The sequence below is a fragment of the Martes martes genome (genome assembly GCF_963455335.1).
Source record: "Martes martes genome assembly, chromosome: 3".
Lineage (NCBI taxonomy): Eukaryota > Metazoa > Chordata > Mammalia > Carnivora > Mustelidae > Martes > Martes martes.
The window spans coordinates 196,058,271-196,070,894 of NC_137890.1; the positions used below are offsets into that span (position 1 = coordinate 196,058,271).

The window sequence follows — 12,624 nt, forward strand, 5'->3', positions numbered from 1 at the left end:
TCCCTTCTCTCTGCCTGCCTCTCTACCTACTTGTGATCTGTCTGTCAAATAAATAAATAAATAATCTTAAAAAAATAAAAATAAAAAAAAATAAAAGAAGTTTTAATCAACGTAGAGAAAATCCTATTTGCACATCAATAAAATTTATAATTTAAATGAAAGCTAGAGCAAACATACATGAAAATTAAAGTAACTTAAAGGAGGCTATAAATATTTATGAAGATTATGTAAAGTATGTACATAATGGAGGAGATGGTTAGGAGTAATGGGGGAAGAGTATTTTGAATATCATTCCTAGATTCTTCTAAAACATATCAGGAAACAATTATTTGTACACTAGTCCTGCATATCAAAAACAGACTTTTTTTTGAAGACTTACAAAGGTGATTACCCAGGAATTTTATAATAAAGAGACCAGTTTTTGTATCAGGCCAAACCTGCGTTTAACACCTAGTAGTTCTATTTTTTTTTTTTTTGATAGTTTACTTTTTAATAGGGAGCTGAGGGACAAATAACGAAGAGTCGAAATTTATCCTTCTCTTCATTTGATATATGTTGGCATTAGAGAAACTTAGTTTATTCAACTCCCCTCTTCTTTTATAGTGGAGGTTCTAAAAGTTCCAGTGCTAACAGCAGACAGACGCGAAGTGTAGACCAGACTTTGTGAGCGCTGCTCTTCTCCTCCCTTTTCTCTTTTTCTTTTTGTCCAGTAAATGCCGTCTGTTCCTTTTTAAATTAAATATGTACAGATAAAATAAGAACCACATTTAAGGAAATTTTTTGTAATTCTCACTACAAAGATAAAACCCTTTTATGCTTTCTTACTTCCTTTTTGAGTTTGTATTTATGTCTGCCTAATACTCCATGGGAATTCTGTCTTTTGCCTTCATCACACACTGTTACTTTATAAACATTTTCAATGCTATGTAATCTCTAATTAAAGTCATCAATGGCTAACATTATTTCACTGAATATGGTATATCGGAATTTAGTTAACATTCTTCTATTGTTAGTCATTTAATTTATTTCTAACTACTTGTTACATTCTTTGTACATGACGTTTTCTCTTCTTCCAATTGTATCTTTGGCCTAAAGTCTCAGTAATTGGATTTTAGAGTAAAAGTATTAATACTTTTATGTCTGCCACCCACATGTATTACCAAATTGGTCTTGAAAATACTTTTGCTGGGACTCCTGGGTGGCTCAGTTGGTTAAGCGTCTGCCTTCGGCTCAGGTCATGATCCCAGGGTCCTGGGATGAAGCCCCATATCACGCTCCCGCTTCTCCCTCTGCCTGCCCTTCCCACTGCTTTTGCTATCTCTCTCTCTTTGACAAATGAAGTAAATCCTTAAAAAATAAATAAATAAAATACTTTTGTTGATTGCAATTTCAGCAATTTGTCAATTTTCTGCTAATTTTGCTTTGGGATTCATGTTCAGGTCATCTTATTACTTAACCATATAATGAAAGACATGAACAAAATACTTAAGTCCCCAAAGAAAATAATTTAAAAACACGAAGAAATACTTTGAGATGTTAATAATATTTCTATGGTTTTAGAAAAAAAGGCTGTCATACAAAACATGCAACAATGCCAGATACAAGGTTCATTATAATCTACTTATTCCTAGTAAACTTAAATAAGAGAACAGTTTCATTCTCCCATACATCTAACATATCCTTAGAAGATCTAAAATGCCTTCATATAACTTTTGTACATACAAAAAGAAATAACATAAGGGAAACAACATTTCATTTACTTGTCACTGCTTATTCAGTAACAATATTTGTTCTGTTCCTGCCGCCTCTGTATTTCACTTCACTTTTCTTTGACGTTAATGAAACTGAACATCTCCCATTGCCTTCTGATAAGGTTAGCTCTCTCGCTCTTCTTTGTAAAAGAAGACTCTTTCATGGTCTCATACGTTAATTTTTCCAAATTGTCTCGGAAGAGCTTGTTTCTCCCTTGCATTTTCCAGTTCATATTATACCACATAGGACAGTTTATGACCAGCTCCTCTTATGAACTTTTATGTTTCAGTAATTCTGCTGCCCTAGAAAATATTTATTCCCAAAAGCACAATTTTTGGTCTTTGTTTTCCTCCCCATATTTTTAGAGTGCAGATGTCGCTCTGTCTCTGTGACAAATAGCCTCCATCCTCCAAAGTAATAGGTAATTAGAGTACATTACCCTGTTACCGTTACCCTCCACCCCATCTCATATATGGAGCAGAGATTTCTGTATTGAAATGTGTCTGTGATGTTTTCAGTATTTTTAGTGTTTAATTGGGAGACTTCCCAGAGAAATGAAGCTTTTCATTATCTTGCAAATATTTTAAAAACTTATTTGTGTAAAATGAATAGATGTATAAAATGAATAGAATTCAGGAGCACCGATAACAGATGGCATTTGAATTATGACATGTTAAGGAGAGAGAAAAGGAAGAGCACCTGAGACAGGCCAGAGAGTAAAGAGTCTAGGATCAAAGCTGTATGTATTAGAAAATAATTTCTTATAAAGACAGCAGGATAGAGAAAATTCATAATTCAAAGAATGCACATCCCAAGGTTATAAGCTGCATAGCTCATAATAGATTGTCCTGAGAAATACTTACCAAATCTGTGACAGATGTGGCTACCAAGACACTCTTGTACAAACAAAACCAAGACAGGAGAGTAGACACAATTAATTGAGTCTTGCTCTCCTATTATCCATTCGTTCATTCTTCACGTAACAAATATTAATTTTACTAACTACTCAAATATCCCTGCTTCCTCTTTATGTTTTTATGCCCATTTCTTCTGATTATATGTTGATAAAATATTTTTATGGACAAGTTGAACAGATCAAAATGTAAAACATGATTATAACACCAATCCAAGGATGAGCACTGTCATATATTAATGCAAAACCTTTATAAAATGCAGTATTTGCACTGACTCTTCTCAGTTACAAGAAAAAAAGATAACTTCCATTCTTTTTATAAATGACTCTTTCCTGACCTTTTGGTTCTGAAAAAATACAAAAAGTGGTCAATGTAGGTATAATAATTCAATCAAAACTATCTTTCTGATATTTGAAAGAAAATTCTAACTTTTAGCATAAATTATTACTTTTCTGTATCTCTAACTTTGCCACTGAATTTTAATACTTTGGAATTTTTCACTAGCTGCTTTGCAGTTAGGTCTCGTGGAAGGCGAAATCAGTGACTTGCTTCGAGGGATACATCGAGTTCAAACTCCCCGACAAGAAACTGTTGATGAAATTGTGCGTATTGAAGAAGATGGCTCTATTAAACAGAAGGAAATTGATTCAGATGATATCTGCTCAATTTGTCAAGAAGGACTTTTAGAGAAAAAGCTTCCTGTCACGTTTTGCAGGTGACATGTTTTTTTTCCCTCTTTTCTATTGAAGTATAACTAAAACATAGCATTATGTTAGTTTCAGGTGTACAGTGTGATGATCTGACAATGCTGTGCGTTACTTAGTACTCATCAAGATCAGTGGATTCTTAATCCCCTTTGTCTATTTCGCCCATTCCCCAACTCACCTCCCCCCAACAACCTCCTGTTTCCTCTCTGTATTTAAAAGTCTGGTAATTTGGGCGCCTGGATGACTCAGTGGCTTGAGCATCTGCCTTCAGCTCAGGTCATAAACCCAGGGTCCTGAGATCAAGTCCCATGTTGGGGGGGGGGTGCTGCTCAGCAGGGAGTCTGTTTCTCCCTCCCCACTCATTCTCTCTCTCTCTCTCAAAAATAAATAAATAAATAAATAAATAAATATCTTTTTAGGAAAAAAAGAGTCTGGTATTTTGCTTGTCTTCTTTTTTCTTTGTTCATTTGTTTTGTTTCTTAAATTCCACATATGAATGAAATCATATGGTATTTGTCTTTCTCTGACTGACTTATTTCACTTAGGAACGTACCCTCTAGTTTAATCCATGTTGTTGCAAATGGCAAGGTCTCATTCTTTCCTGTGGTTGAGTCATATTCCATTCTGTGTGTGTGTGTGTGTGTGTGTGTGTGTTTGCCACAGCTTCGTTACCCATTCGTCTACTGACGGACACGTGGATTGCTTTCATAACTTGGGTATTGTAAATATGCTGCAATAAGCATGGACGTACATTATCTTCTTGAATTCATGTTTTTGTTTTCCTTCAGTAAATTACCTTCCGTGGAATTACAAAGTCAAGGTAGTTCTGTATTTAATTTTTTGAAGAACCTCCATACTGCTTTCCAGGATGGCTACACAAATTTGCATTTCCAATGTACACGAGGGTTCCTTTTTCTCCACACCCTCACCAGCACCTGTTATTTCTTGTGTTTTGTTTCGGATATCGGACAGGTATCATCTGGCATCTCACTGTGGTTTTGATGTGCATTTCCCTGATGATTTGTGATCTTGACCATCTCTTCGTGTGTCTGGCAACCATCTCTATTACTGCTTTGGAAAAATGTCTATCCAGATCCTCTGCCCACTTTTAATCAGATTATTTGAGGGGAGGTTGGTGTTGACTTGTGTACGTTTTTTATATATTTTGGATATTAACCCTTAGCTGACAGACCACTTGCAAACGTCATCCCCCATTCAGCTGGTTGCCTTTTGGTTTTGTTGGTTTCCTTTGCTGTGCAAAAAGCATTTAATTTTTATGTAGTCCCAATAGTTTAATTTTGCCTTTGCTTCCCTTGCCTGAGGAGACATGCCTAGAAAAATGATTTTATAATGTCAAAGAAATTACTGTCTATGTTTTCTTTGGGGATTTTTATGGTTTCAGATTTCACATTTAGGTCTTTAACCCACGGGTCCAGTTTTATTCTTTTGCCGATAGCTCTCTGGATTTCCCAGCATCATTTATTGAAAAAACTGGTTTTTTCCTCATTGTATATTCTTGCCTCCTTTGTTTTAGATTAATTAACCATATAAGTGTGGGTTTATTTTTGGACTATCTGTTCTGTTCTATTGATCTGTATGTCTGTTTTTGTGCCAGTATTATACCGTTTTGAGTACTTTAGCTTTGTTTATATCTTCACATTTGGGATTATAATACCTCCAGCCTTTTTTTCTTTCTCAAGTTTGCTTTGGCAATTTGAGGTCTTTTGTAGTTCCATACAAATTTTAGGATTATTTGTTCCAGTTCTGTGAAAAATGTTGTTTGTATTCTGATAGAAATTACATTGACTCTGTAGACTGCTTTGAGAAGTGTGGACATTTTAATAGTATTAATTCTTTTGATCCTAGAATGTGGACTATCTTTCCATTTGTCGTGTCATCTTTAATTTCTTTCATCAGTGTTTTATAGTTTCCAGAGTACAGGTCTTTCACCTCCTTGGTTAAATTTATTCCTAAGTATTTTGTTCCTTTTAATGCAATTGTAAGTGGGATTGTTTTCTTTCTTTCTTTTTTTTCTTTTTTTAAGATTTTATTTATTTGCCAGAGAGAGAGAGAGAGTACACACAAGCGGGCTGAGAGGCAGGCAGAGGCCGCAAGAGAAGCAGGCTCCCTGCCGAGCAAGGAGCCCGATGCGGGACTCGATCCCAGAAGCCTGGGATCATGACATGAGCCGAAGGCAGCGGCTTAACCAACTGAGCCACCCAGGCGTCCTGGGATTGTTTTCTTTTTCTTTTTTTTTTTTTTTAAAGATTTTATTTATTTATTTGACAGAGAGAGATCACAAGTAGGCAGAGAGGCAGGCAGAGAGAGAGAGAAGGAAGCAAGCTCCCTGCTGAGCAGAGAGCCTGATGCGGGACTCAATCCCAGGACCCTGAGATCATGACCTGAGCCGAAGGCAGCGGCTTAACCCACTGAGCCACCCAGGCGCCCCTGGGATTGTTTTCTTAATTTCACTTCCTGCGACTTCATCATTAGTACAGAGAAATGCAACTGATTTCTATATATTGATTTTGTATCCTGTGACCTTACTGAATTTATTTATTAGTTCTAGTATTTTTTGGTGGCGTGTGTAAGGTTCTCTATATATAATATTAGGTCATCTGCAAATGCTAAATGATTTACTTCTTTACGAATTTGAATGTCATATATTTATTTTTAGGCTGATTGCTATGGCTGGGACTCTCAGTCCTATGCTGAATAAAAATAATGACAGTGGATTTCCATGTCTGGTTCTTGATCCTAGAGGAAGAGCTCTTAGTTTTTCACTATTGAGTATGATTTCAGTGTGGGTTTTTCATATATGGCCTTTATTATGTTGAGAACTGTTACCTCCAAACCTATTTTTTTGAGTTTTTATCATGAATGTATGTTGTACTTTGTCAAATCTTTTTCTGCATCTATTGAGATGAATTTTTTTGTCCTAATTCTTGTTAATGTGATATATCATGTTGATTGATGTATGAATATCAAACCACACTTGTATCCCTGGAATAAACCCCACTTGGTTGTGAAGAATCATTTTTTAACGTATTGTTTGATTTGGTTTGCTAATATTTCGGTGAGAATTTTTGCATCTATGTTCCTCAGAGAGATTGGCCTGTACGTCTCTCTTTTTATAGTACCTTTACCTGATGTCAGGGTGATGCTGGCCTTGTAGAATGACTTTGGAAGCTTTCTTTTCTCTTCTATTTTTTGGAATAGTTTGAGAAGAATAGATATTTCCTCTTCTTTAAATGTTTGGTAGAATTCAACCTGTGAAGCCATCTGGTGCTGGACTTTTCTTGGGACATTTTTGATTACTGATTGAATTTCCTTGCTAGTAATTGATCTGTTCAAATTTTCTATTTCTTACTGGAAGTAAATTCAGTTTTGGAAGGTGTTATGTTTCTAGGAATGTTTCCATTCCTTCAACATTGCCCAATTTGTTGGCATACAATTTTTCACAACATTCTTACATAATTCTCTGTATTTCTGTGCCATTGGTTGTTTTTGTTTCCTTCTTCATTTCTGATTTTATTTATTCGAGTCCTCTCTCTTTTTCTTGATGAGTTTGGTGAAAAGTGTATCAATTTTATTGATCTTTTTAAAGAACCAGCTCCTGGTTTCATTGATCTATTCTATTGTTTGAGGAGAGTTTTGTTGTTGTTGTTTTGATTTTGTTTTGTCTCTATTTCATTTCTTTCTACTTTAATCCTTATTATTTCCTTTCTTCTGCTGGCTTTGGGATTTGTTCTTTTTCTAGCTCCTTTAACTATAAAGTTTGTTTTAGATCTTTCTTGCTTCTTGAGGTATGTCTGTATTGTTATAAATTTCCCTCTTTGATCAGCTTTTGCTTTATCTGAAAGATTTTGGACCATCGTGTTTTCATTTTCATTTGTCTCCATGCGTTTTTTATTTCCTCTTTTATATTTTGGTTAACCCACTCAATGTTTAGTAGCATGTTATTTAACCTCCATTTATTTGTGTTCTCTCCAGATTTTTTCTTCTGTTTGATTTCTAATTTCATGCTGTTACGGTCAGAAAACATGCATGATATGATTTCAGTATTTTTTAATTTATCGAGACTTGTCTGTGGCCTAACATGCAACCTATTCTGGACATTGTTCCATGTGCACTTGAAAAGACTGTATATGCTATAGTTTTTGGATAGAATGTTCTGAATATCTGTTAGTCCGTTTAGCCCATTGTGTCACTGAAATCCACTATTCCCTTGTCGATTTTCCATCTGGCTGACTAATCCATTGATGTAAGCGGGGTATTAATGGCCCTTACTATTACTGTTCACTGTCAGCTTCTTCCTTGAAGTCTGTTCATAGCTCCTTTATTTACTGCTTCCATGTTGAGAGCAAAAATATTTACAGTTGTTCTGTCCTTTTGTTGGGTTGTTCCCTTTATCGTTACGTAATGTCCTTTTTCTCTTGCTACAGTCTTTGTTTTAAAGTCTGTTTTGTCCGATGTAAGTGTCGCTGCGCTGGCTTCCTTTTCACTTTCACTTTCATGGTAAGTGGTTTTCCATCCCTTTGTTTCCAGTCCGCATGTACCTTTAGGTCTGAAGTGAATCTCCTGAAGGTAGATGAGTTGTTTTGAAAATCCATTTACTCACCATCTTTTAATTGGAACATTTATTTCATTTACATTTAAAGTAATTATTGTTATGTATATACTTATTGCCATTTTGTTACTTGTTTTATGGTTGTTTTCATAGCTCTCTCTTCCTTTCTTCTTCTCTTGCTCTCTTCCATCGTGGTTTGATGGCTTATTTTTGTGTTATGCTTGGATTCCTTTCTCTTCATTTTTTCTATATCATATGTAGATTTTTTTAATGCATGGTTGCCATTAGGTTCATATATAACATCTTATGCATATAAAAGTCTATATAAATGTATATCTAGGTTGGTCGCTGAAGTTTGAACTCATCTGAAAGCGCTAGGCTTTTAGTTGGGCCGTATTAGTGGTCACACCGGATGCTTGTCCTCATCCTGTCTGTTGGGCTGCAGGCACACTGAACTGCAGGGCACTCTCCTGTGTTGTCTCCTGAGAGGCTTTCATTGGTATATGGAGCCAGACCCCAGAACACACGCCTACTTCCAGGCCCCGCTGTGACTGTCATCACACTGATCTGTATGCAGCCTGCTCTCCCTGCCTTGTCCCCTGAGAGGCTTTTGTGGGTGGATGAGGCCAGAAGTCAGACCTCATGCCTGCCCCCGGTCTGTGTGTCAGTGCTGCAGCTGCACTGATGGGCAGGGCCGTCTCTGAGCTGCCGGCTACAAGGTTTGCTACAGGGACTGTGTGCACTGGTGTGTGTTGTGATTTTCCCCTCTCCCCAGGTAGGAATCACTTTGGAGTGGTGCTGGTCCCTGCCAGGACTGCTTGCAGAGTGTGTTGGGCCAACAGCTACTTTTTCGGGACACTTGCTAAGTGGGGCAAGTTGGTTGGCGTGGCTCCAAAGGATAACGTGGAGGCAGGAAGCACTGTGATAGCAAAATAGGTGGGGAGAGTTTGCGCTGGCTCCAAAAAGCATCCGGCTGTCTAGCCTATGGGATGGGGGAGGATAGAAATGGTGCCCATTAGCTCTTTAGTTCTTGGAGAAGTTTCCTAATGATTCTTGTCCCTCTGGGGCACGTTCTGAAATTAGTAAATAAATCTCCATGATACCCCAGGTGCTTTTCAAACTACTGCTTTTATGCTGTGTCCCAGTTTGGTTATATGTTATGCTGGCTCTTTAAGGGTGGAGACTCAGTTTCCTTTTGCCCTCTGGCTCTCCTGGAGCTAAGCCCCAGTGATTGTAAAAACTGGTGATGTTAAGCCTACTGGTTTTCAAAGCCAAATGTTATGGGGACTTGTCTTCCCAGTGCAGACTCCCTGGGCCTTGGATACCCTTGTGAAGTCTGATGCTTCCACTCCTCCATGCTTGTGGTATCCCTCGCATTGGTGGTTGGTCTCCCCATGGCTTTAGTTCCTGACCGTATCTCTCTCCTCTTACGCTTTTGGATGTTGCTCTCACTCTGCGATTAACTGGGAAAAGTCTATTCTGCCAGTCTTCAGGTTGCTCCTGAGTTAATGGCACTGATGTGTTTAGATGTCAGTGTGGACGTCAGGATTGTGTCAGAGCAAAGCGAGCTTAGGATTCTCCGATTTTGCCATCTTCCCAGCCTTCTGCATGTGTTTTTCTTTGGGTATTTAAAGCTTATGGAAAAAATTATAATTTAAGATGTTTGTAATTGATTGTTATGAGACATGTTGATAGAGAAACAACAAAAAGCTTTACCTATTGCTTAATTTATATTTAATTGGCCTTTTGTTTCCTAACATATCTGTTGTAAGAGGTCCTGTTCTTATTCTAAGTATTTCTGGGCTACATTATAAAGGGTGAAAATAAAGACTTAACTCCACTTTATTCCTCTTTCCACTTTAAGTTATTAAAGTAGGATAATTTTCACATTTTTTAAAAGATTTTATTTATTTATTTGACAGAGAGAGATCCCAAGTAGGCAGAGAGGCAGGTAGGGAGAGAGGAAGGGAAGCAGGCTCCCTGCTGAGCACAGAGCCCGATGTAGGGCTCAATCCCAGGACCCGGGGATCATGACCCGAGCCGAAGGCAGAGGCTTCAACCCACTGAGCCACCCAGGCGCCCCCACATTTTTATTTTATATACATGAATAGATACCACGGCTTAGACCATTTACAAAGAATTTTCTGAGAGTAAAGATAGTACTTTAATATTATAAATATTATAATATAATATTATAAAATTATATTATAATTTTATAATTATAAAAATTATAAAAATTCTTTTCAGTGTGTCAAAATTCTGTCTTTAAACCTAAGTAATTGAAATGTTTACATTTCAATTACTTAGGCAATTTTGTGTAAAACAAAATGTTTTACACAAACACTTATTAAGAGGGTCATATTCATACTATTCTTTGAGGCCCTGCAAAACTGGACTTGAATATTTGGGCAACCATTCCTTATTAAATTTTTCATTTTCTTACTCCTGATTATTGGCCAAAATTTTCATCCATGTAGTTTTTCATATGGGTGCTTCTATTTCATATTTTTAAATTATTAACTATTTCCCAAAGTATTATTTCTCTCAGTAGATATTTGCCAGGTACAACCACATATTGTGTGATTTCTAGAAAAATGAGGTGGTACCCCTGCTCTCAATGATGCTTTTTATTTAAAAAACAATAATTATTGTTACAATTTTCCTTTTGTTAAGATTACATTTATTCTCACTTTTAAAATGAATAATATGGGGCCCCTGGCTCAGTCAGGGCAGCATGCAACTCTTGATCTCAGGGTTGTGGTTTCAAGCCCCACACTTGGTGTAAAGATTAGTTAAAAATAAAATCTTTAAAAAAATGAAAAATATTTTAGTGATGCAAAATTGTTTAAACCACTATTTCACTGGAATGAGAGAAAATTTGTTAGGAATTCTAATGTATTAATTAAAGATAATAGATTAAGTAGGTAGGTAAGATAGTGTTGATGTGTATAATCAAGCTATACCTGGAAAATCAGTTCAGAATCTGTTTTTATGGGAAATAAAGGTGGTAGCGCAGAAAGTTATATTTATATAAATATATATAACTTTGATGTATACAAATGTCAAATTTTATTTCCAACAGGTTTGGCTGTGGCAATAGCATTCATATAAAATGCATGAAGATCCTAGCTAATTATCAGGGTATGACTTCAGACACTTCTCTGTTGAAATGTCCTCTGTGTAGGAAAGAGTTTGCACCGTTAAAACTTATTTTAGAAGAATTCAAAAACTCTAGCAAACTTGTGACTGCAGCTGAGAAAGAGCGACTGGACAAACACCTTGGAATTCCCTGTAATAACTGTAAACAGTTTCCAGTTGAAGGGAGATGTTATAAGTAAGTGTCATCAGTAAGATTATAAACACATATATTCTAACTTTTTTTCAACTTCAGGGAACGCGGAGCGTTAGGGCACTGATCCCTTCCTTCCACAGACAGTGTGTTCGCCTCGAGTGATGGCTGCTTATGTAGGCTTTCCAGGCTGGTGATTTATGTCAGCCCGGGGCCTCGAAAATTCGGACTTTTATTTTCTTCACCTCCAGTCTTCGAGCGTCTAAGGTAGCACCCTGTCTCGGAAGCTCTGGACGTAGACCTAAGTGAGTTTCCCAATTCAGAGCCCTCAGCTTCTAGGCCTCTCACCTTCTCCTTCCTTGAACCACCAGTGAGGTCATTACCGAACGCTCCCAGGACTGAGCTAAGGGCACTGACTAGATTGACGGAATAGTTACTGGAGTTTCCCAAACTTGAAATTGCAATGAGTGTAAGTTGTTTTTTTCTTTAATCCTCTACCTCGGCAACAATAAGGTAAATATTAGAGAAAACAATTTTTATTCCTTTGTAAGTCATCCCCAAACTTTCCCACAATTGCCACACTAAAACATCCATTAATTGCTAAGCTCGGGAAATTTGTGTTTTAATTAAAATTTTAGCTTAACTGTATGTTAAGAAAATATATTCTTTTTTTCAGTCTTCCTAGAAATACATGATGACGAGCCCAGTTAATGTATTTTCAGAACCCTCTTCTAAAACCACAAAACCTTTTTTGTCACTTCTATCAAAAGATGATAACTTTTCTGTTTTGAAGTGTTCTTTGTTTCCTCTATGTGTCCCGTAGAATAAAATCAAGTGGACCATTATAAGTACAAGTCTTGACCGGACAATGGCCCGAGGGGTCTCCACAGGAGGCTTCTCGGTGGAGGCTCGGGGAGCGCTGAGCCGGCGGCAGGGACTGGGTGGAACAGGTTCTGGGGGAGGAAGGGCCTGGCCTTGGGTTTTCGCAGCCCTTGTGTTCAGGAGGCCTGGACGCCCACAGCAGGGCGCGGACGTGGAGAGGGGCCTGGGCGGAGCAGCGGTGGGGGCCGAGGGCAGGGAGCGGCCGCGGCCTGAAGTCCTGTCTTCCTTCTCGTCCTTCAGATGGTCAGGCTGTGGCTTTGGGGGGCGATTTCGAGTCTCGCGCGCGCGTTTCGGTACCGGTAGCGCCGTGGCCCTTCTGGGCTTCCGGACGCGCCGTCTTCGTGGGCGCGTCTTCCGGCGGCGTCGTGCGCGGGGGAAGGTCGTCTGTGCCGCGCGAGCGGCTTTTAGTTGGTCCGTCGGCTGAACCGGCGTGAGACGGACTAACAGCCCGAGCTGGGAAGAGGGAGCGAGGCTCCGGGGCTTGCGGGGAAGAGGCCCGCGGGGAGCCGG

At 38.1% G+C, this 12,624-nt stretch overlaps 1 protein-coding gene across 1 annotated transcript in view; it reads left to right on the forward strand.

Moving 5' to 3' along the window:
- Nucleotides 1-12,624, forward strand: part of ZSWIM2 (zinc finger SWIM-type containing 2) — a gene marked incomplete at its 5' end in the record, with an annotated part of 34,739 nt that overhangs the window by 7,887 nt on the left and 14,228 nt on the right. Inside the window, 2 exons of the mRNA XM_080799463.1 lie at nucleotides 3,171-3,381; nucleotides 11,026-11,277. Of these exons, the coding sequence (XP_080655589.1) occupies nucleotides 3,171-3,381; nucleotides 11,026-11,277 (463 nt within the window). The remainder of the gene's footprint in view (nucleotides 1-3,170; nucleotides 3,382-11,025; nucleotides 11,278-12,624) is intronic.